The sequence below is a fragment of the Ambystoma mexicanum genome, chromosome 2p (assembly GCF_040938575.1).
Source record: "Ambystoma mexicanum isolate Mex_15411 chromosome 2p, UKY_AmexF1_1, whole genome shotgun sequence".
Lineage (NCBI taxonomy): Eukaryota > Metazoa > Chordata > Amphibia > Caudata > Ambystomatidae > Ambystoma > Ambystoma mexicanum.
The window spans coordinates 1,452,375,127-1,452,399,292 of NC_090923.1; the positions used below are offsets into that span (position 1 = coordinate 1,452,375,127).

At 46.1% G+C, this 24,166-nt stretch overlaps 1 protein-coding gene across 6 annotated transcripts in view; it reads right to left on the bottom strand.

Moving 5' to 3' along the window:
* SMARCD3 (SWI/SNF related BAF chromatin remodeling complex subunit D3) overlaps nucleotides 1-24,166 on the bottom strand; it is a 764,638-nt gene that overhangs the window by 386,716 nt on the left and 353,756 nt on the right. For 2 of the 6 annotated variants that reach the window (XM_069646019.1, XM_069646020.1), the window contains exon 3: nucleotides 19,673-19,763. The exons of 2 other annotated variants lie outside the window; for them this stretch is intronic. In XM_069646019.1, coding sequence (XP_069502120.1) covers nucleotides 19,673-19,763 — 91 coding nt within the window. The remainder of the gene's footprint in view (nucleotides 1-19,672; nucleotides 19,764-24,166) is intronic. 2 more of the 6 variants (XM_069646022.1, XM_069646021.1) reach the window with 1 other exon arrangement.

Below are 24,166 nucleotides of genomic sequence, written 5' to 3' on the forward strand. Positions count from 1 at the left end.
CCCAGTCTGTGGAGAGAGTGGCAGGTGATGCTGAGATGTTCCAGGACCTATTTGGGAGAACGGGCCCTGATCAGCCAATGGTCCAGGCAGGGGTAGATGTGAATCCCTCCCCTCCTGAGATTTGCTGCCACTGCCACCATTTACTTGGTGTAAACACTCAGGGAGGAGGTGAGCCCGAATGGCAGAACATGAAATTGAACAAGACAACTGCCAATGGCAAACCTCAGATACCTCCCGTGCTTGTGATGGATAGGCACATGGAATTAAGCATCCTGAAGGTCCAATGATACCATCCAATCCTGGAGCTGGGAGGCCTAAAGGATTTGAGAAAGAGTGAGCATTTTGAATGTGTCTTTCCTGAGGAACTTGTTTAAGCATATCAAGTCCAATAAATGGGTCTCTATCCTCCGTCCTTTTTAGGGATCAAATAATAAGTGAAGTACCACCCCCACTTTCTCTCTGTCAAAGGTACGGGCTCTATGGCAACTTTCTCCAGTAGGGTGGAACCCTTCTGCTGAAGGAACGGATCTGGAACCCTGAGGGAGTGGCTCCCTGGTGGATGATCTGGAGGCCTGTTTAAGAAAGGGAGGCAGTAACCCTGGGCTATGGTTTTCAAAGCCCAAGTATCGGACGTAATGCTGTGCCATTCTTCCAAACGCTGATTGTGCCTGCCCCACACAACAGTCCTGTGGACCAAGGCCTCAGAAAGGTTTTGGTGTAGTTGTGGTAGTGGCCAAAGGCACAGGGCTGCGGCTTGGACGGTCTTTCCTCCACGACTTCGTCTACCGTGAGGAAATCTTCTCTTGCCCCTTTGGTTGGCCTGGCCCTTCACCTTTCTGAAAGATTAATAATATTGAAAGGGCCCTCCAATCTTGAGCTCCAAAAAGTTGATGTACAGTGTGGACGTTGATGGAGACCAACAACCGCTGATCGTCACATTACTGGTGTGGGTTCCCGAATCTGTGATGGAGGCATCCGTAACTACTGTTATCTCCAGCCATGGTTGCCAAAAGTGTTCCCCCTTCAATATGTTCTCCTCGCAGGCCCGACAGAGGAGATCCTGCGCGACCTTGCTTGGGACCTGAAGTAGGCCTGTCATTCTGCCAGAGAACCGAGACACCAGTGGGATCTGAGTGCCCACTGAAGAGAATGCCTCCCCTCCTGAGATTTGCTGCCACTACCACCATTAACTTGGTGAAAAACCTCGGGTGGTGGTGAGCCTGAATGGCAGAGCCTGAAATTGAACATGAGAACTGCCAATGGTGTACCTCAGGTACTTCATGTGCTTGTAATGGATAGGCACATGGAACTAAGCATCCTGAAGGTCCAATGATACCATCCAATCCTGGAGCCTGAGGGCATGAAGTATTTGAGAAAGTCACCATTTTGAATGTGTCCTTCCTGAAGAACTTGTTTAAGCATCTCAAGTCCAAAATGAGTTCCAATCCTCCGTCCTTTTTTGGGATCAAAACATAACAGGAGTACCACCTCCACTTCTACGCCATAGGTACCGGCTCTATGGCAACTTTCTCCAGTAGGATGGAAACCCCCTGCAGAAGGAACGGATCTCGAAACTTGAGGGAGTGGCTTTCTGGTGGATGATCGTGGAGGCCTTTTTAAGAAAGGGAGGTGGTAATCCTGGGCTACGGTTTTCAAAGCCCAATCATTGGAAGTAATGTCCCGCCATTCTCCCAAATGCTGATTGAGCCTGGCCCCCACAACAACCCTGTGGACCTAGGCCTCGGAGGTTTTGGTGTAGTTGTGGTAGTGGCTGACGGCAAGGAGGCTACTTCTTGGGCGGTCTTTCCCCCACGACCTCATCCACCTCGAGAAAATCTTCTCTGGCCCCTTTGTTTGGCCTGGCCCTTCGCCCTTCCGAAAGAAGAATAATACTGAAAGGGCCGACCCCTCCAACCTTGAGGAGTTTGATGGGCTTGTTGTGGTTGTCTTATTGCTGCGTCAAGCAATTTATCTGCCGCTTTGGATGATTGCAGTTTTTTCAAACATTCATCCGACTTACTTACGAATAGGTGGGAACCATCGAAAGGCATGTTCAATAATCTGGATTGAACATCAGGCGCAAAGCCAGATTTACACAGCCATGCAAACCTGCACAAAACAGTACTGCCTGCCATAGCTCTGCTGACGCTGTCGGCAGAATCAAGGCCAGACTGCAGAGATTCACATATGGCCTCCTTTCCATCATTAATGATGTTTAGGAAATCGTGCCTTTCCTCCACTTCTGGGATATGTTCTGCAGCCATAGCTATGACATCCCATAGCGTGAATGTAAATTTGGCCAGGGCACAAGTGGAGCTATTGGATTTTTCTTTTGTCCAATGTATCAAACTTTTTGTCATCCCTCTCAAGCGGTATAGTCGGGTAGGCGGCAGCCCTAGATGATGAGGTACCAAACATTCGGGAGTCGGAAAATCTGGGTCCACACTAGACAGTTTGTATTTTCTTGTGAGGTTTTTACTCACTGCAGGGTTTTATTTAGGGTCTCCCAATTGGCCATTACTCTGCTTTTTAAGGTCGTGTGGAATGGTAAAATAGGATCCTTTTGTGGACCTTTATCTAGAATATGTGAAGAATCCTGCGGATCCCTCACTAAACCCCTGCCAAAAGTCTTCTCCCAGGTGGCCAGGGAAAGGCAGACGCTTCCTGATCCTGACCTTGGTGGAGGTGCTCTGCGGGAGGATGACCTGGAAGGAGACAAGGCTCAGGGTGGTGAGCAGATCCCATGGGATGAGACATGGTATTTAATTCCAAAAGGGAAGAACCTTTTACAAGCACCAATAAATGTAATGGCTTATTGTCATCATGATTTGTCTGATCCACAAATTGAACATCTTAACGTGCATACATTTAATGTAAAATCCCTAAACAGCTTAAGAAAGGAAAGCCTGTCTGAGACTTATAAAGTTAGAAATCATCCTAACGCCCAGAGGCGCAGTAAAAGAAAATCTGTAACCAAGGACTTAACTGAACTGCCTTCTCCTTTTCAAGTAAATTCTTGTGAGGTTTTCTTAAATGTACTTTGGAAATATGAACCTGAATTTAAAAGTAGAAAGCAGTATATGGGATACATTACTCACCGTAATCGTATTTCTGATGCTTGTATCTGCTTAGATTCACATGCTGTGCATAGGCCGACATCTAGTGGAAGCTGCGGAGTATTACAGTTTGTTTTTCGAAAGTCGAAAATGGGCGTCGACACAGGCGTGCCAGTAATACTATCCCTAGTGTGACGTCCACTGTACCCAAGATCCCTCACGCGTGTAGGATCCTCAGATTGTATTTTTTCTGACATGAGGAAGCATGAGGAGTAGCGTGAGTACAGATAATCCAAGCAGATAGACAGAAAAGGTAAGACTACAAGCAATCATGCGCCTTCTCTCGGAGGGGAGGAAGGGTGGGTCGCATGTGAATCTAAGCAGATACAAGCATCAGAAATACGATTACGGTGAGTAATGTATCCCTTCTGAGGCTTGTGGAATCTGCTTAGATCACATGCTGTGCATAGATTAGCGAGCAGTACCAGAAGAAGGAGGTGGGATGTGAGAAGGGTCATGAGCAAACAGGTGTCTTAGAACCGCTTGTCCCACTTGTGTATCTGTCTTGGAATGAGTGTCAATGCAGTAATGCTGAGTAAAAGTGTGAATAGAGCTCCAAGTAGCCGCTTTGCAAATGGTGTCGAGGGGAACATTTGCAATGAAAGCCAGAGTGGCACCAATGCCTCTAGTAGAGTGGGCCCTTGGCGTAAAAGGCAGAGTCTTGTCAGAAAGAGAGTAACACAGCTGTATACAGTTGATAATCCACTTCGAGATAGCGCCCTTAGAGACGCGATCCCCCTCTCTGCCTGTAGCTACGGAGACAAACAGTTGATCTGTTTTCCTTAGCGGTCTGGTTTTATTTACATAGTATAGGACCGCCCTACGCACATCTAGGGTGTGTAGTTTCACCTCAGCCGAGCTTTGCGGGTTCTGGAAGAAAGCCGGAAGCTCGATGGACTGGTTTACATGGAACTTGGATATGAATTTAGGTGAGAACCTAGGGTGTGTGCGTAAAACCAGTTTGTCCTTGTGGATAGTAAAGAAAGGATCCTGCACTGACAGAGCCTGAATTTCACTGACCCTTCTTATGGAGGTAATGGCTACTAAGAAGGCCGTTTTATAAGTCAGGTGTTTGAGACTACTTTTATGCATGGGTTCGAATGGGGGTCCCATGAGCTTAGCTAGCACCACGTTGAGGTCCCATCCTGGCGGTGGGTTCGAAATAGGAGGGTGAAGTCTCTTTACTCCTTCCATGAAGGCTTTAACCACTGGTACTTTCCACCACGAGACCTTGTTATGGGATGTGGTGTAAGCCGAGAGGGCTGCCAGGTGTACTTTCAGCGAGTTAAAAACCAACCCTGCATCCAGCAGGTGGAGCATGTATGTCACAACGTTGGAAGGAGTGCAATCAACCGGGTTGATTTGTTTATTCTGGCACCAGATAACGAATCTTTTCCACTTATCAAAGTAACAGTGCCTTGTATTTGGTTTCCTGGACTCCTTTAGAATGTCCATACACCTCTGTGGTAATTTGAGATGTCCAAACTCTATGACTTCAGGAGCCATGCTGCTAGGTTCATAGAGTTGGGTTCCTGATGCACTGTTTGACCCTGTTGCTGGGACAGTAGGTTGTACCAGGCTGGGAGTCTGATGGGTTCGCACACCGCCATCCTGCGTAGGTGTGGAAACCATGGTTGTCTCGCCCACATGGGAGCAACTAGGATGAGCGTCATAGATTCCTTGTTCATCTTGTACACCACCTTCCTGATGAGAGGAGTTGGTGGAAAAGCGTACGCAAACATCCCTGACCAGTTCATCCACAGGGCATTCCCTTGGGAGTCCGGCTGGGGGAACCTGGATGCAAATCCTGGGCATTGTTTGTTTTCGCTTGTGGCGAATAGGTCTATAGTGGGGAAACCCCACTGAGAGAAGAGATCTTCTACTACGTCTCTGTGAAGGACCCATTCGTGTTCTTCCGGGAGGGAGTTTCTGCTTAGAGCATCCGCTAGGGAATTGAGCTCCCCTGGAACATGTTGCGATGACAGGAAGATGTTCCGTCTGAGTGCCCATATCCATATTTTCTGGGCAAGCTTGGACAGATTTGGCGAACGAGTCCCCCCTTGCTTGTTCAGATAGAACATGGCTGTCGTGCTGTCCGTCCTGATCTGCACCGACAAGTTCAGTAGATGGGGCTCGAACGCCCTTAGCGCTCGGAATACTGCCAGAAGCTCTAGCAGATTGATGTGGTTCTTGGCTACTGAGTGAGACCAGAGACCCTGAGCTGTGTGGTGGAGATGGTGAGCTCCCCACCCAGTCAGGCATGCATCTGTAGTCACCACGGCTTGTACTTCGGGATCGTAAAAGGGTTTCCCCTTTGCGAGATTCTCTCTTGTCCACCAGTGTAGGCTCTGTACGAGTGTTGGCGAAACGACCACTAGATCGTCCCAATGACCACTTGCCTGAGACCACTGTTTCGCCAACCATTCCTGCATGGGACGCATGCGCAGACGCGCGTGGGGGACCAGGTAAATGCATGACGCCATCATGCCCAGTAACCGCATAGCTTTGCGTACTGTTATCTGTTGACCTGACTGATAATGCGGAATTTGCAGAAGTATATTCCGAATTCTCTCTTCCGAAGGGAAGGTCAATCCTTTCTGAGTATCTAGGATAGCTCCTAGAAACTGTTTTGAGGTGCTTGGCACCAGACTTGACTTTTTGTCGTTGATGGAGAAGCCTAATTCGTGGAGGAGGTCGATAGTCCTCTGAATGTTTGACCTGCAAATTCCTGGGGTTTCCCCCGTTATGAGCCAGTCGTCCAGATAAGGGTACACCGGGATTGCTTCCCTGCGTAGGTGTGCAGCCGCCACCGCCAGTACCTTGGTGAATACCCTTGGTGCTGAAGCTATCCCGAAGGGCAGTACCTTGAATTGGTAGTGGCGACTGTCCACCTTGAAGCGCAAGTACTTTTTGTGCGCTGGGAGCATGGAAATATGAAAATAAGCATCTTTCATATCCAAGGTTGCCATGTAATCCCCCTTTTTTAGGAGGGGGATTACCTCTTGTAGCGTGGTCATACGGAATTTTTGGGGCTTGACATATTTGTTGGCAGGCCGTAAGTCCAATACTGGGCGCATTGTCAAATCTTTCTTTGGCACAAGGAAGTAAGTTGAATAGATACCCTTGTTTACCTGGTGTCCTGGGACGAGTTCTATCGCGTCCTTTTCTAGCAGAATGGCGATCTCCTCGAGAAGGATCCTTTGATGTTCTAGGGAGTGCACTCTTTGTCGTGGAGGATGATTCCGGGGACGCTGCAGTAGTTCTATACAATATCCTGCGGATACTGTTGACAGCACCCATCTGTCTGAGGTGATCCCTTCCCAAGCCTGGGTGAAGGTGGAAATGCGTCCCCCTACTGGGGTTGCGTGGCAAGGGACCCTGAACTGAGCGTCACTGTTTTGGTGGAGGCGTGCCCCCGCCCTTGTTGGGGCTGCCTCTGCCTCTTCCACGACCTCTCTTGTTACCCCTGCCGTAACTCTGGGTAGACTGCTGGTTGTTATTCCATTGTGTACCTTGTCCCTGGGCATAGTTGCCTCTTTGTGAATTTTGGCCGCGTGGGCGACGAAAATTATTGTTCCCCCTCTGGTTAGGGGGTTTGTTGGTAAGCTGGCCAAGGGATTTGAGAGTCTCATATTCATCTTTGGCATTTTTAAGTGCGTCTTCGACCGCTTTCCCAAACAATAGGTCGGGTTCCACTGGCTTGTCTATTAAAGAAGCCTGGGTTTCTGTCTTGAATCCCGACTGCCGTAACCACGCATGTCTCTTGATAACAGTACCTTCTGCTATCAATCTCCCTGCGTTGTCAGCGGCGTCGAAAGTTGCTTTTAAAATGCAACCAGACACGGCTCTCCCCTCTGCCGAGATCCGAGCCAGCTGGCCCTTTAGCGGTTCTGGAGCAGAGGCAATGAGCGCCGCGACTTCTTCCCATTGATGGCAATTGTAACTAGCCAACAGGGTGGTGGAATTCGCAATCCTTGCTTGGTAGGCGGACGTTGAGGCTACCTTTCTGCCAAACCCGTAAAGTTTTTTGCTCTCCTTGTCGGGAGGAGCTTCTGATGAAGATAAGGGCGTGCCAGCCCTCTTTCTAGTGTTGGTCACCACTAGGGAATCTGGTTTAAGATGTCCCTTTATATACAGAGGGTCAGACTGGGCTGCCCGGAAAATCTTTTCAATTCTGGGGTTGACAGCTCTGGTGAGGTTAGGATTCACCAGGGAAGGATCTATTCTTCGTTGGATGGATTTGAGGATAGGGATGGTCTGAGCGACCGGTCTTCTCTCTCCTACAAACTCCTCCGCGAAGTCCCTTTCCTCCTGTACACCGTGGGTGTCGATGTGGAAGTGTTCCGCTGCTCGAGCGAGAACCTCGTTAAGGAGGGGCTGGTTATCAACTGGAGAGTCAGTAACTGGGGCTTCGCTTTGTACTGGGGAATCTACTCTGTAAATTTCCTGCTCATCTTCTCCCTCCTCCAGGTCCTCATCCTCTGCATAGTAATCTGTCCCGGTTTGTTCTTCCATAAATGCAAACTCCTGGTCCTCTTCAGGGAAAACTTGTCCCTGATAACTGGGGAGTGGAGTAGAATATGGAGTGGAGTAAGGCTGAACCTTGAAGGGTTCAGGTCTTTCGACCCGGGGCTCTTTACTTAGCGGGATAGGATCGGAGGAGCCTGAGGGTGTGGCCCCTTGAGGGTTATATGAAAGAAAGTGTTCTGGGTTCTTATCATAAAAATCAGCCAAGGAAGACATCCTAGACATAACCCTGTCTATGTCCTCACTGGACCATTCCCTGGAACAGGGTATTACTTTAGCAGGTGATTTATTTTCAAGGGTAGACTTGTGTTTGCTTGTCTGCTTAGGCTTTACAGGGGTGGAAGGCTGTGCTTTCCGCTGTTTCCCCCCTTCTCCGTGCGTGGAAAAATGTTTTCCCTGTCCCTTGGGGGCCCCAGAGACTTTCGACGCCTGGCGTCGAGGGTCTGGAGAGGTATCTGTGTGCTTCGGGCGTGGGGCCTCACTGATGTTAACCGCGGTCTCGGTATCTTGGAGCGCGGCCTGGGGGTGGAAGTCGTCTTCGTCTCCCGACGATCGAACTTCCGTTAGTGTGTGTAGCGAGGCACTCTTGGCAAGAGTGGATGATTGCCTTGCGTCGTGAGGCGATCTCGATCGAGAGCGCCCAGAGGACACCGAGTCGGACCGTTCTTTTTGTGCCTCTTTCCGGGAAGTCGACGTCGTCGAGGTCCGGTTGGTCTTAGTGTGTTTAGTGTGTGTTAGGTGTGTAGCGCTTGCGTCGCCGGGGGTCTTCCCCATAGCCGCCCTGCCGGACGACCTTCCGAGGTCGGGGACCTGCGCTCGTCGGCTGTCTTTCGACGCCGTAATGCCCTCGCCGTCCGAAAGTACGGCGTCGCTGCCATCGCTGAAGGCGCCCTCCGCTGCCATGGCCTCCTGCCTGGCGTGGTGGGCCCAACGCTTTGTCGAACGGTCCTTAAGTGTCTTAGGTTTAAACCTACTACACGCTCTGCAGTTCGCTTCGGGGTGATCCCTCGGCAAGCAGAGATTGCACGTGGCGTGCCTGTCGACCCAAGGGTATTTGCGATTGCACTTGGGGCAGAATTGAAAAGGGGTACCCTCCATACGCACCTTAAGGCAGCGGGCTGCTAAGTGTAGGAATATATATAAATGTAACTATATATCAAGAGTGAAGAGTATGTACCACCCCCCACTCTCCCTACTTGTAAGGGCCGAGGCCAGCGGCCTACTAGGCCCGGGCCGAGGCCAGCGGCCTACCGAGGCCCAGATCCGTCGTGCAGCAGTCGACGGTCGATGACTTCTCCAGCCGTCGTCGAGGTTGAGGGTCGACGTTGGGGTGGGGAAGGGAATGAATAAGAATTAAAATTATAATAACAGCAAAAGTATGGCTAAGGCCAGGGAACTCCGCAAGATGCTTCCGACCAGTATGGCGGAAAAAAACAATCTGAGGATCCTACACGCGTGAGGGATCTTGGGTACAGTGGACGTCACACTAGGGATAGTATTACTGGCACGCCTGTGTCGACGCCCATTTTCGACTTTCGAAAAACAAACTGTAATACTCCGCAGCTTCCACTAGATGTCGGCCTATGCACAGCATGTGATCTAAGCAGATTCCACAAGCCTCAGAAATAACCATATTTTCTTGTTGGGGATGTCAAGTCCCATAATCCCCAAGCACTGGGTCGAGGAAAAGGGCTCAAGAGATCTACAATATGAGTGGTCAGCTTGTTAAGACAAATGCCCCACACCTGAGGGAGGCAGAGAGGCTTGAAAAAAAAAACCCTCAGTTGCAGGACATTGAGTGGTGGTGGAGACCGTCAGCGGGCTCGTTGTTGGCTGTCCAAGCAGAAGTTGGGTGGAAAGAGAAGGCGCCGGGACCACTGCAGGGCAGATTTGAGCAGGTCCTTTTCCCCCATAAATCTGAAATGCAGCGGTTGGGCAGCGGGAAGCATGAGGAAAGAAGGATTTCCCCCTGTGACTCGAGTTGGCGAGACTGAGCAGCAGGAAGCGTGCCGGAGTCCGTGGCTGGGGCCTGGTGTGCACCAGAGGGTCCCAGGAGCAAGATGAGCTCCATACTTAATTGACGGGAGTGAAGGCAACTTCAAAGAGGGAGTGTGTCTATTCCAAATAAGCCAGAGCAGTGGAAGTCCTGCAGCATGCGAAGGGATCAAAGACCGAAGCCGGTGAGTATTACCGAGCGTTCTAATCCCTTGTGTGTAACGAAGGTGAATTGCTGTAAACCCGACCGTTGGTTATTAGACAATGACCGCAACAAAAGTAGCACTCGCATACGAGTGAAATTGCTTGAATAGTACTTATTGAATACCAAACTGAGGAAAACAGTGTAATTACCAATCGGTATACTTAAAAGTGATTCTAAAGTGAAGGTTAACCAAAGGATCACCATTGTAGTATTGAAATCAAGTGGTAAAGAAGTAGAAAACATAGTAGCATTGAACGCAAGTGACCGAACTTTAAAGATTGTGAGTGCCAGTGAACAAACAAGCATTGCCCACAGCCAAGAGTGTCATAAGCATTGCCCATGGTCAAGTTTGGTGCAAGCATTGCCCAAAGCCAAGAGTGTTGCAAGCATTGCCCAAAACCAAGAGTGTTGCAAGCATTGCCCAAAGCCAAGAGAGACTAACAACAAGGCATACAATTAAGTCGTTGTGGCCACAGGAAGAGAAGGGGTGAATGCAATGTTTTCAAAAGCGGAAGCTTGTTAAGTGTCATTGTTCCATAGAAGTAAAGCTGGGATAAAAACTAATATTGCCAAAGACAAAAGGAAGAAAGGTAGAATCACATCCTTAATGGTATTTGGTTACTAGCATTGCAGAAAGACAAGAGTGGCAAAGAAGCTGCCCTTCTGGAAGGTGAATGTTCAGAAGAAGAGTGCCTTGCTTGCATGGAAGTGTTGGAGAGCACTAATGCGAATCTGTTCTTTTCTGAAAAGTTTTTGGAAGTCACAAAACTGCAAACTGCTGAGGCTGTTGTGAACATTTGGTTGTCAGTAGATCTAGAAATTCAGAAGCACTGTTTGTGGAAAGATATCGGGCAGACGAGTAGACCCACATGGTGAATCCTTCTAGAAGTGGGCCTGGTATGGGAAGTAAACCAGGTGGAAGTGCTATGAAGTTATCCTGACAAAGATTCAAACAGTGATTTATGGTGTTGAAAGAAGACCTGAGAAAAACTGATATTAAGAAGCTGTGTTCTTTGAATCTTATTATTTGTGGCAAATCATCCTGACCAAGAATATCATTGATGCTATGTGATGGACTGAAAATAACTATTCAAGGAAAAAGAAGAATCTTTCTTTTGTTGAAGATTGGATTAATCAATCTTTATTTTGACAAGTTGAAGGTGCAAAGAACTGTGTTGGAACTTTATTTATCAATGCAGATTTCCTTGTTTCTTTTTGTTGAACATTGGAACTGAATCCAACTTAACACCTGGTGAAGGGGAATTCACCCAGGTTATAAAGCGAGACTGTGAATACATTACAAATACAATTTCTGTTTTTGTGAATTGCCATATATTTTCTTGTGTATTTTATGTACAAGTGTGAGGGCCAGATATCCTTTGTTAGAGTGTTTCCTTTAGTTTGTTTTAGGCAGGGATAGTGAGGCGTTTATTGCAATTTATGATTGAATAAAATGACATTTATTGATAAATCATCTAAATGTTGTCCATCACATTTCTGACCACTCACACATATCAGCAAGGTCATCCTGATAGTAAACAGTGGCAGGCCTTCCCCATTCTAGATATTCTGCAATCCTATTCATAAGTGACCTGTAAGAAAGAGGCCCCTGCATGATCAGTAGGGTCTGATGAAGCAAACTCCACCTCAGGAGAGGTATCTAGGCCACTTGCATCTTTCTAAGTGTAAATTAAATGTTCCATCCTAGACTCCTCTGAAATCAGAGTCTCAGGAACATTTGGGATGCCAAACTCAAGCCCAAAAGGAGGGGTGTCTTGGTCTGAAGGTTCATCCTCTCCAAATATAGACGTTATTGACTTTAAAAAGTCTTTCATCAGTAGAGGGTTGAAAACCTTCACTTGCTCCATGAACGAAATCGACGGCTTCAACATCGAAGGCTTCAATGTTGAAGAACCAACCCGTTACTCGATGGAGTAACCGAGGAATGAGGCCTAGCCCTCTCCTTGTCTCGAGACTTCAAGTCTACTCGAGGGGTTGAAAGTTTTGAGCTTGAAACCTTGACCGACACCTTCTCAGCATTGCGTGGCACGACGGGGTCATGGGCCTTCTTTGGCTTTTTGTAAAGGGGCGGGAGAAGCCGCCTTCTCAAAAATCTTTAACATTTGGAGGCAGAAATCCCCCTACTCGGCCCTAGAGATTGACTTACTGGGCAAGAGAGTTTGCGTTCGGGGAAGGAGCAGAAGACATCAAGCTGGACCTACAACGCCTCTTTTTGGCTTTCTTACAAGAAGCCAAGGATGACAAGTGGTGTGAACTACTTCGAGACCGCAAGTTCTTCTTGTAACGCTTCCGTGGTGGTGAATCTCCCCCCCTCAAGCTCCTTTCATTTGAAGATCTCCTCTTCAAAGGAGTCATCAATGGTGATTTAGGTGAGGGTCTACTTGCAGCCGTTTCCCCTTCCTCTCTTTTAGTGCCTTCCCTGTCATGGACTGACTGGAACCCCAGTCTTCCGTCTCGTGCCCGAGCCTGAGACACCAGAGGCAAACGCAGAGGGGGTCAGTGATGGTCATTTTGGCCCCACAATCCGCACATTTCTTAAAGCCTGTCTTTGGAGTCGACATTTTGAAAATAACCGTCAATACAACGACAATGAACCGATCCAAAGTGAACTGTGCAGCGGAAAAACAGCTGAACTAACAGGAGCAGTGCATGCTATATATACAGACAGTCATGTCATGCTCGAAGGCAGACAGAGCCCTCAACTGAGAGAAACAAAATTCCAAAGCAGCGGACTGGAAGGAGATATCAAAGATGAGGAATATGTGGGAGGACACAAGCCATTTGAAATGCCTAGACAAGACGAACAGCAAGGGGATCCCAAAATCAAGAAACAGGTGACTGCATCCTGGAGTTTAATGGGTTACGACAATGATTACAAATAAAGGTCTGGGTGAAAAGGAGAGAAAAATCCAAACACATTTGAAAATTAACCTGCTCAAATAAATGTACTTCATGTCTTCTCCAATCGGTGCAGAAAATGGGACCAAGGAGAGAAAAGCCATGTGAGAATGGCCAGGCAGCGCCTGGCAATGGGTACCAATCTCAGACTTCCTGGATCTAAGTTATGTGCTCTGGTACCAGGGTTCGAAATTGAGGGGAGATGGGAGCTATTTAGCTCCTGCCTGGTCTAGCAGAGCCTGGTCAGTTTGACACCAACAGCTACCAGAAGCTACATTTGGCTCCCCACAACAACTGATACCAAACAAGCACTATGTGAATATTACTCTGTGCATTTGGGATAATCAAAAAATAAACATTAGGACAAATCTATATAACATTTAAAGCATACATATTCATAAATTATAGACAGAATTATATGTTTGCGTCCTATGTGGAAGTAAGATTTGTGGAATGCTATGTTCTAGCTCCTACTTCCCCAGTGGTAGCTCCTGGTGACTGGTTAATGCTGGAAACCCAGGAGCTGCTTTTAGCTCCTACTTATCCAATCTTAATTTTGATCCCTGCGGTACTGAGCAATTGTTGGACAGCCCATGCTTCGTACTGAAAGCGATAACAGTGTAGGTGTGTCAGGTGCATCTCAGGTGTTGGCTGGGATTAGTCCCATACAAACATACACAAACTATGCTTCTGAATATTGACATTCCACATATTTATTAGAGCATACTCAGTAACAGAAAGGTTTCCACAATTGCAGGCAACCTAGAGACTGACAGTAATAGCGCTAAGCATGGGCACTTTTTGTGAAAAAGTAGCAAGATAAAGCCTCTACTTTCAATGCATTTAGCATTTGTTAAAACACATTGCAGGGTATTTCTTCTGTGGAGTATAAATCAAGATCCACACAGCGGCACTCCGGTTGAGGTCCCTACAGTATGCATTTGAAAACAAGGGTATCCTTTCACTGAATAATCTGCCACTCTCTTCTAAGTGTCCCCAGCATGGTCTTTGCCTTCCCGACTGCTGCTGCAGTTCAATATATGTCACACATCAGTTTTGAGATCAATACTTCTACATCCTCCTTCCCTGCACGGTGCACATTGCAAGTGCTGCCTCAAGATGCACAGTCTTACACTGATTTAATCTTCCTCACATCATATTGCCTCTGGCTCCCCTTCATTTCCCTAGGGCACATGGCCTTACATTCCTGTACATAAAGGTGCATTCCATGATGTACTTATCAGATTCCCAACCTTGCCCTATACACTGTCTCCCTGACACTCTTCCTTTCAGCCCAGTCTGCTAGGCTGAATGACCAAGCTGATTCTAGGTTGTGTATTCATGAAATTTTCTATTTTTGCAACACAGCCAAATTATGACTAGCATGGTCGCAGTCAGGTCATCAGCATCATTGCTACTGTTCTGCAAATGAAGACATCAGTACTATAGAATAGAAGCTATTCAAAATATCAACATCAGCATGTAACCCCACTAATATATCAGTGTGAAATGGTAATGGCATTGATAACTGTAGAGTAGGGATCAGTTGGAAGATTGCACACTTCACAAGTCTTCTGGCCATTCAGATCATAAACATTCTTTAAAAAGAAAATATTCATTCACAAAAACATAAAAACATCAAAATCCAACACCTATAAGTAGACAAAATAAGGCAGTTGCCAAAGCATCATAGGTTTGAGCAGTGGACTAGCGTTTTGTGAGAAGATAACATTTTACATGAAATGTAACACCAGTGGCACAGTCATATTTTAAACCAATCTAAAGTGACATATAGCGATGACTATCATGGCAGAGAGAATTATTTTGAGGATGCATTGAAAATGTGGTTGTAATCAAAGCACACAGGCAAATAATGATCATGTCAGCAAGCAATATCTCATGTTTGCAAACTGAGAGCATGATTCCATTTCAGTAGGTGGTCCCCCCTTTACACGTCCGCAGGCTTTGGGTCGACCTGAATGTCAGCTGGAGGTTGGCCTTGTCCATATAATGTTATTTAAGAATTAATTAGTAATATGCCCAGTACAGCTTAAAAAAATATTAGTATTGAGGGATTTCTGGAACTCTCTGGTAAATCTCCATGTGCTCCAAGTCAGATGGCAAAGTGCGCCAAAGAACTCCCTCCCCCTTACAGAAAAAAGTTTTTAACTCGATAATAATGAAGACAAAATCTGGGTCATATGAATTTTACCGATTGGAGACCCAACACCTAGATGAAACACATCTGGTAATAGGTTTTGCGAAGCTTCAGTGCCCCTCTTCATTCAAGGTGTGATAGATCACACATAAAATTCATCATTTCAATTCCATACAGGGTGCAAGTGCAGACTATTTAAATAGGCAACACAGCTTGAGGTTGAAGGTAGTCCTGGCTGCTTTGTTGTGGATAGGCTGAAGTATTTCATTGGTTATAGCTGGCAGGTCCATTCCCATAACTGAGGTGCAGAATAATCACCTCCCAAACCAAGGAGATCTTGTACTCAGAGCGAAGATAATTTAAAAAGTAGTTAGTGTTTTGAGCAGATGGCCATAATGGTGGCCACACTTTTCCAGCGGTCGTTTTTGGGCTTCACCAGTTAACTGGTCATTCACTATAATCCCCAAGCCTGACTCTACTTATGCGAGTTCGGCTCCACACATACTAGCCACGGCAAGGAAAAATGGAAGCAATAGGTGGTTCCAAAGTGCCATTATCTCAATTCTGGGACTGCAGAGGACTTGCATTCAGCAATGAACTTAGCATCTGACAATCATGTGAAGCAATATGTAATTCTGTGATTGGTTTAGCTGGTCCCCTCTCCAACTTCACTGCCAGTAGAGAATCAGCTGCTTACATTTAAAAGCCCAATATGTGACAGACAAGGACCTCAGCAAGCAGGCGCACATAAGTGTTGAACGAGAAAAGGGATATGTCAGAACTTGGAGAAACTGTAGGTTTGCAGTGAAAAGGAGATCATCTTGCATGCTGCCGAGGACTGTCTAATATGACCTGAGACATGACAGCACCATTTTCTTACTGGCATTAAATGTGTACTTAAAAAACCAGGAGTATTAAATCTGCAGCTCATTGGCAGCTACCAGCAATTACAAGGACTGTGCGAAGGTCATGTCGAAAGCTAGATTGCAAAGGATATGAGAAGTGTTTTGTGGGTTTAATCCTCTCTAATATTTCTAATGACTGGAAGTTTGGAAGTGGGTCTATAGTTGGACATAAGCTTTGCTCATGATTCAATATGGCACTAGGCATTATATGTTTTTAATGGATTGGGATAGATGCCTTCTGATGAAGAGGTGTTGGGCTCATTTAATAGTGAGGATATAGTTGGCTGAACCTTTTTAATGACTGGCTCGGAAATATCACAATGGAGAGCCTGCCACTTCTAGTTTCGTGATTGTAGTTGATAATATGGACTCGGTGGCTGAAGCAAAAAGAGGGAAACTAGTAAAGAATTGTAGGGTCTCTACACAAGTAAGCTCAATGTTTTTTATAGTTTAGTCAATTTTCTCTATAAATGAATTTTTTCAGGCCGTCGCAAAGTCTTTGTGTGTGCATTTTAGCCAGCCAGGGATAACAATCCGAAGTTAGCGGACTGTGGGCTCCGTCAAATGTCAGGTATTGTGCACTCTTCTAAATGAGCAGGTTTTGGGGCCCTTAAATTTTAGCAGCCTGTGGTCACCCATATTTGTCAGAAAAGGGAGGACCCATTCCATGTTCTCAGGCAAAGTGTCTCCTTCCAAATCAGAGACACAGGTCCCCTCTTCCTTACAAGTAGGCCTTTGGCACATTCCATGCCAGCAAGTAGTACACTTCTTTCTAAATAAAAAGGCCTTCAGACCCTTTCCACATCAGTAAGATGGCTTCCATGGTGATAGTTTTTGGGCAGTACATCATTATAAGAAGACTGTAGGACATATTTTCATCTCAAAGGCGATAGGCCTTTTTAATGCAAGCAGTCAGTCATCTTCCTCATGAGTATCTATTGGACCTCCTTTTTTGCCAGCAGGCTTTGGGCTCATTTTAAATGTGACAGCCATTTCATGTTGGGGAGTACTGAGTCACAGCAGTCCAATGCCTCCTTCCTTGCAAGCAGTTCATGAGCATGCTTCCGTAGTTCAGAGGTTTGTGGGGCCACTTCCTTACTGGCAGGGGTAAGAATCCTTCCATGATAGAAGGCCTTTCCTTTGAGGGCAACAGGGCACGCAGCCTCAACATTTCAGTAGGATGCACACTCCCTTCCTTGGCACCCCTTTTTAGCCAGGAGGCCTTGTCTAGCTTTCCATGTCAGCAGGCAGTTAGCCAGCAAGCATACATGTCAGCAGGCCCCCTTTCATGTAATCCGTTCTGGTGACACTACTTAAGCTACAAGCCCTCAGTCTCTTTTTCGTGTCAGTAGGTCCTGGGTACCCTTGATTTCAGTGCCCCATGGCAAACCATCTGCTACTTTGCAAGAAGTTAAATAAAAGGATAGGATATGCAGAGTTAAAGGTTTTACCACACTCTATGGAATAGCACATGCAGCCCCTTGTGGACACATCTCTTTCAATATTATTTGGAACACCCCAAAAAAACAATAAAGCAATCACTAGAATCATATTAGCCATTTGTATCCCCCAGAATCTTGCTTTCAACCAATCATGGCACATATTCACTGAAGGATCTCCTGCATCCATCAAGGTTCATCTGTCATCTTCCATCACTTCTCCTCAATCGCTTCTTATTTTCGTTCGTTCGTTCGTTCATCCAACTCATCAATTGTCTTTGCTTATTGCTTTTACAATAGGATTTATAGATCACGAGTACACCTGGACAGTATGAGATGGCTGCTCATCATTTATACATTTTTTTACAGTTATTAAATACAGAAATCCACATTGGGCAATCACATCAATTTTAGCAGTGAGCCTATGGGAGTGAAGTATCATATTTACCCCCTTAGAACATATATACTTCTAAATATAAATTATCTCCTTCTGGCCATTTATGTATGTGTCCTTAATTGCCATTGGCAATCATATTCCCAGCATTCTGGACCCCTCAGGGTGGGTGGAGGGTGTACTGGGGGGGGGGGCAGCGGTCAAAGGCTTAGGAGAGATGCCCTGAGGTTGGCAGACAAGGGAAGGTGTAGTGGCAGTTGCAGAAAAGGTGAAGCACTTGAGAAGAAATTATTTCAGAACAGGATGGGTGGGTAATATTTCGTAAGGTTGCTATTTTAGGTGGCCTTTTGTTAAACATTTTAAGGCCACTGCGGGAGAAATAATCTGCCTTTTTGGTTTTATGGCAATCTAGGGTAGTTTGAAGATTAGGTGAATTTTGAGCATGAGCCAGTGAGCAGGCTGCAGTAATTTGGTTAATGAAACAAGTGAAGATGATAAGGTGAGTTGACAGCATAGATGGGAGAACTGTGAGATTGGGAAGGATCAAGGTTAACTGCAGGCAAGACATTACTGAGAACGGAGGGCCAGCATGCACCACAGAGAAGAAGCTAGAAAGTGGTGGGTAGAGAACAAGAAAGTGGTGGGCAGAGAACGAAAACAATGTGCTTTATTTGACACTTGTTGTCTTGTGGAGGGCGGATGTTGGGTAACCATTTGAGTCAGGCAGCTCCACTTGGGGTAGTGTTTTAGATGTAAGCTTTTTTTAAAAAAAAAGCACACCTGCTATTTGAGGTATTCAAAGGGGTTAAGAAGTATTGGCTCAAACATTTTTGTTGTATCTTGTTCTTGGAGGTGTTTACCACCTTCAGGAGTTTGCGCTACAAGTGGCTTAGCAAGGTTTCGTATGCGAGTGCAAAGGGAGAGTTTACAGTGACAAGTGAAATCTGTGGGCTTGCTCTGAGGCTAACTTACTCGGGATTGAAGTCTGTCCCAATACTGAAAATAAGTCAAAGAACGTTGATGCATGCCTCCCCAGCATCAGGAACATCTTGTAAATTCTTTGGCTAGTGGCTTTCAGTGGTAACGCATTTTACATTACGTTACTGTGTATGGGACACTTGGTGATGGGTTGGTAGTTATTTGGGTCGACTGCCTTAAATGAAGGTGATATTTGAACGGGTAATACATGGAAAGGTTTTAGGGCTTTGGAGAAGAATATTGGTAGAGTGCGAGGAGGGATCAGGATTTAGGGAAGGGTGAGGGACAATTCCTGAAGCTGGAATGAGACTTAATTAGCTCCAATGGGTTTGACAGAGTATTTGGTTGAGGTCACAAAAGTATGGCTGTACAATGGGAGAGAAGGCAGAACAAGTTCGAGTGGAGCAAGGTTTTAAGGCCAAGATTATTTTATTGTTGAGGGAGAGGTAGAGAGACACATTGGTACATATTTCTGCAGCATGAGGGAGAATTAGTGCTACATAGGGTATCCACTGATTCACTCTTTCAGTCATTTTCCCATCTCACAGCAATCCACACAACCATCAACCTCATGCTCTTCCACCACATGTCTTTTGACACATAGCCCTTCCCCCAAACTGTCTCTAAAGGCCTTTCTCTGGAACTCCCTTAATGTCTCTCCCACTCTCTATTTAATGGTATTGGAAATAAGAAGACGGTAGGTCACTGGTTTCAGGAGAATGATCCTGCTCTAAAGCACACACATTACTCACAAATGATAAATTAACAAGATTTTGGAAACAGCATGGATCCCTGGCCTATGCATAATGAGACCATAGGAGCTCCAGAATATCTACTGCCCTGTGCATATTTGCTGCTCACCGCCTGCATTAATCTATGTAAACATAAGAAGATCCTGCAAAATATCAAAGGAAGAACAAAAGGAGGTTACCAGCCCAAGCCTACCAATGAATCAGCAAATGCATCTTACAGATATAACCACCAACAGCCATGTTCCCTTCATTCAATTCTCACCCAAGCATTTGCTGGTACTCACCTTCCATTGCTTTCGGGACGGTCTTCCTTTTTCTTCTTGTCTTGCCGGTGGTTCCGTGGTCGTGGCCGCATCGGCTCGCTAAGACAGAAAACTGTCATGGCGCTGGTTCGGAATTCATTACTTTTTTTGACGAGGTTACTTAGTTGGAATACACCTATTGTGCTCCACTACACAGAGTGTAAATACACAAGCCTATGACGTGCAAAGGATGTACACATTGTGAAAAATACGTACATCCTTTCTGAGAAATCATGGTGTCCTGTAATGGCTTGGTGCCCAATGGGTAATTATCTCCTGCAGAAATGGTGGCTGGCATCATCCTTCCACTAGGGAAGGGATGAGCTCCAATGAAGTGTAATATACCAATTTAGGAGTGTCCTTGAGGATTCCCAGGCATCAATGCTGGGCCCCACTACGTTTTTACATGATTAATAAATGGTAGGACCTAGTCCTTTGTGAGGGACACAATTGACATCTGGTCTTGCATTGATTTGAGACTCCACAATTTACTAGGAAATTGTAAAAATAATATGCTAGGGGGATAGGGAGAATAGATCACACCTTCACACCATGGGGTACACTCCTCGCCATTACAGAAGGAAAAAGGCACCAAGGACGTCAACAGAGTTGGAAATCAAGCATAAAAGACATTAAGCTGCAGCAGTCAGGAAGGCAAACAGTCAGGGGCGGCACCTGGACAGATGGTGGCAGTGTGACCAAGGGGAGCCATTAGTTCTTAGTATGAAGCCCTGCTGGGCCTTCCCCACATGAGTGTGTGAACCATAGGATCCTCATACAGGAGATATACTGATAAGACAAGCCTGGCACAGCACAGGGAACACACGTGACAATACAACCTAACAAATGAAATCTATAATTGTAGATTAGCATCAGTTAGCAAAACCAGCTGGAGCTAGGGGAGTCGATATGGACATGGCAGGCTTTAGGACCCTGCAATACTACAGCCTGTAATAGAAAGTGGTGGAATGAATCACATTGTTGAAGGTGTTTGCACACATTTCATATGGCAGACTGTCTAAAGATGGTATTGCACAGGTTGGGACACCGTACCCCCCTGCCCCGCGAACCCTCCCCTCCCCCCGCAGCTACCTTATCTGTAGCATGGTCAAGTGAATATCATGAAGGTGGATCACCTTATGTTTTTTGCACCATACCTGGTTTACAATACAAAGTACTAGGATAAAAATCTGAAAGACGTAGGCCTCGAGGAAATTAAGAACGCAATGAGGGCTAATATGGGAGAATGATGGAGGCACAATATGGTAGCCCATCGGGTGCAGAGGTCAACGTGCATGGAGTTCAGACTGGCAAAGCATGATAGCTGGCAATCTATCAAAAGTCATTACCATTATAAAGAACAGGATTGTGACATGCTAGGTTAGGCATTGTGTACCAAAGGGAGAACTTTCATATGCATCAAAATGGTGACATGCTAGGGTTAGCACTGATCCTTGGGTAGTGGGTTTTCAAAAAGATTAAATAGTTATATGCTGAGCTACCCACTCTACTCTAGGGCAACATGGTTATAGGAAATAGGATGATGCGAGGGAAGGCCGACACTGCTCCCCCTCTACAGCAAGCGTCTAAGGAACAGGAGGGCTCCATGCAGCAGGGTGGACTGTATACTCAGGTTTGCAAGGCCTTAAGGCACAGGATGTCAACATGCTATGATGTGTTCATTACGATCAACAAGTTTGATTATAGGAGTCAAGGTGAGGATATGCTGGGTGCGGAGCTGGGCATTTTATCAGCAGGGCAGTACAGTTTTAAGGTACGGGGGGGGGTATGCTAAATAAACAGCATTTTACACTAAAGGCTGTATGCAGGGCTTGGAACACTAGAGACCACAATGTTCACCAGGGCAGCATGGTTATTAAAGCATGTTAAGAAGGGCAGTGTAAATCAAAGGCACCATTCACAGAAGTAACAGCCTGGAAACACCAGTGGGGGCCCCAAAGTAGACTTTGACTGAAAATATAATAATTCAAGAGGTCTATGGGTCTATGACGCATTATGAACATGGTCAGAAGGGCTGATGGCAACACACTTGGATGTGACCCAATAATCATTATCACATGGGATGCACACACTGTGAGGGAAACGTTATGGTCACTGTTATACATGTATGCAAGATAGCCGGGGAGCAGGGGGGGTATAGTACACCAAGGCAGTATGTTTAGTCGGCTGAACCTGGGAATTCACCAGATAGGCGACTGTATTTTGAGGGTAGCTCGAAGGAAACCTCCTATGATGCTACAGTGGGGAATTTATGAGGACTGTATGGTATTGTGCCATGGCAGATTAGTCTTTTTCTGCACCAGCATAAACTTGAGACTGTGCATGAAGCATAATGCAAGGATTAACTTGTGCTGGGATGCCTGGCTGCAAATGGAAGATCCCAATCTGGTGGGATGAGGTAGGGGGATCAACTAGGGGTGAGGCGTAGCAAATTTCAGGGTATTGTGTAACCAGAAAGTGAGGGTCCCACTTGAGACAACATACACCTCATGAAAATTGCACCAACCATGAACCCCACTTCTGTGCATGTGACTGTGATGGCCACTTTGGGTGCAGAATCCACATTACAAGTGATGCTTGCAAGACTAAATAGTTCTGTTGGACGATACTCTGGCCCAGTACCCCCCCACCCTCTATTACAGCAAATGCTCTGCAACCACCTTTCTGAGGATAGGGGAAATACCTAAGCTCTTTTGACCCTTAGCCAACTCCCTTTGCTTGCACGCAGTTTTAGCAGTTATAGTAGCTATGTACCAGGGCTGGCAAGGGTATCTCTCTTGGATCCATGCTTCTTTGTTTTCCCAGCTATACAGATCAGAGTGCCAATCTACGTTGATTGCAGTGTTCGACTGTGTGGAGGTGAATCCATGATGTTTGAAGCAGGGAATTTTAAGGGGGGGTACAGGTCAGAATCAACTTTTTGCCTAGACTGATAATCCAGTACTTTCAGAAACTATTTGACCCTCCCACCAAACTATTTGACCCTCCCACCTCCCCTGATTGGTAGATTTCCCCTTCTAGCTGTGTTTAGGACTCCACTCAATTTTTCTGTAGGCGTGGGACTTTCGCCCACTATACAGGACTCTCAAATCTATCTGTGTTTAGTATTATAGTCATTTGTCCAACTGTGTCTCAAATCTAGCTGTGTTTAGTATTAAAGTAATTTGTCCAACTGCGTCTCAATCTAGCTGTGTTTAGGACTCCACTCAATTGTTCTGCTAGGCGTAGGCCTTTCTCCCACTATACAGGACTCTCAAATCTAGCTGTGTTTAGTATTAAAGTAATTTGTCCAACTGCGTCTCAATCTAGCTGTGTTTAGGACTCCACTCAATTTTTCTGCTAGGCGTAGGCCTTTCTCCCACTATACAGGACTCTCAAATCTAGCTGTGTTTAGTATTACAGTCATTTGTCCAACTGCGTCTCAAATCTAGCTGTGTTTAGGAGTGCACTACATTTTTCTGCTAGTTGTAGGCCTTTCTCCCACTATACAGGACTCTCAAATTTAGCTGTGTTTAGTATTGCAGTCATTTGTTCAACTGCGTCTCAAATCTAGCTGTGTTTAGGATTCCACTCAATTGTTCTGTTGGGCGTGGGCCTTTCTCCCACTATACAGGACTCTCAAATCTAGCTGTGTTTAGTATTGCAGTCATTTGTTCAACTGCGTCTCAAATCTAGCTGTGTTTAGGATTCCACTCAATTGTTCGGTTGGCCGTGAGCCTTTCTCCCACTGTGCAGTACTCTCAGACATAGCTGTGCTCGGTCTTGCAGACAACTGCTCAACTGTGTCACAAACTTAGCTGTGTTTGGTACTGCACCCATTTGCTCTATCAGGCATGGGCCTCTCTCCAACTGTGCAGGTATCTCAAATCTAGCTGAGCCCTATTTTAAACTGCACTGACTGCTAGTCAAATTGTATTGTTAGCTGTAGGCCTCTCTCCCGTGATAAAGTGAATATTGGCTGAATATTGCGGAGTAATACTGTGATTAAAGGGTCACGCTCAATGAGAAGACACAGCGATTGTCAGCTACGCCCATTAGGACAATTCTGTAGCTACCAACTAAACCCCACTCCACACCACATAGTTTGTTTACTACAGTAAACCTCTTCCAGGGAGACCCACACTAGGGACAGCCACTATAATACCCAACAATATAACCCTAGCAAACCTCCCCTACCTTACTCGAGACAGCGACTGAACAAGCCAGTATATCAGCTGAGAAGACCACCAACAGACCGAGCCCAAACCTGTACCGGACAATCCCCTACACCCAGTACAACACCACAAGACAGCCTGCCCAAAGCAAATCCAACTCGGCATCAACGAACAGAAGAAGAAAAAAAACATGAAAGCTCAAAATGCCGTGCAAACGGACTGGACCAAAGGAAAGACAGAGCAGAAAGAACAAACACAACTGAACACCATCGAAGACTCACAACTGCAGAACACACTCCCA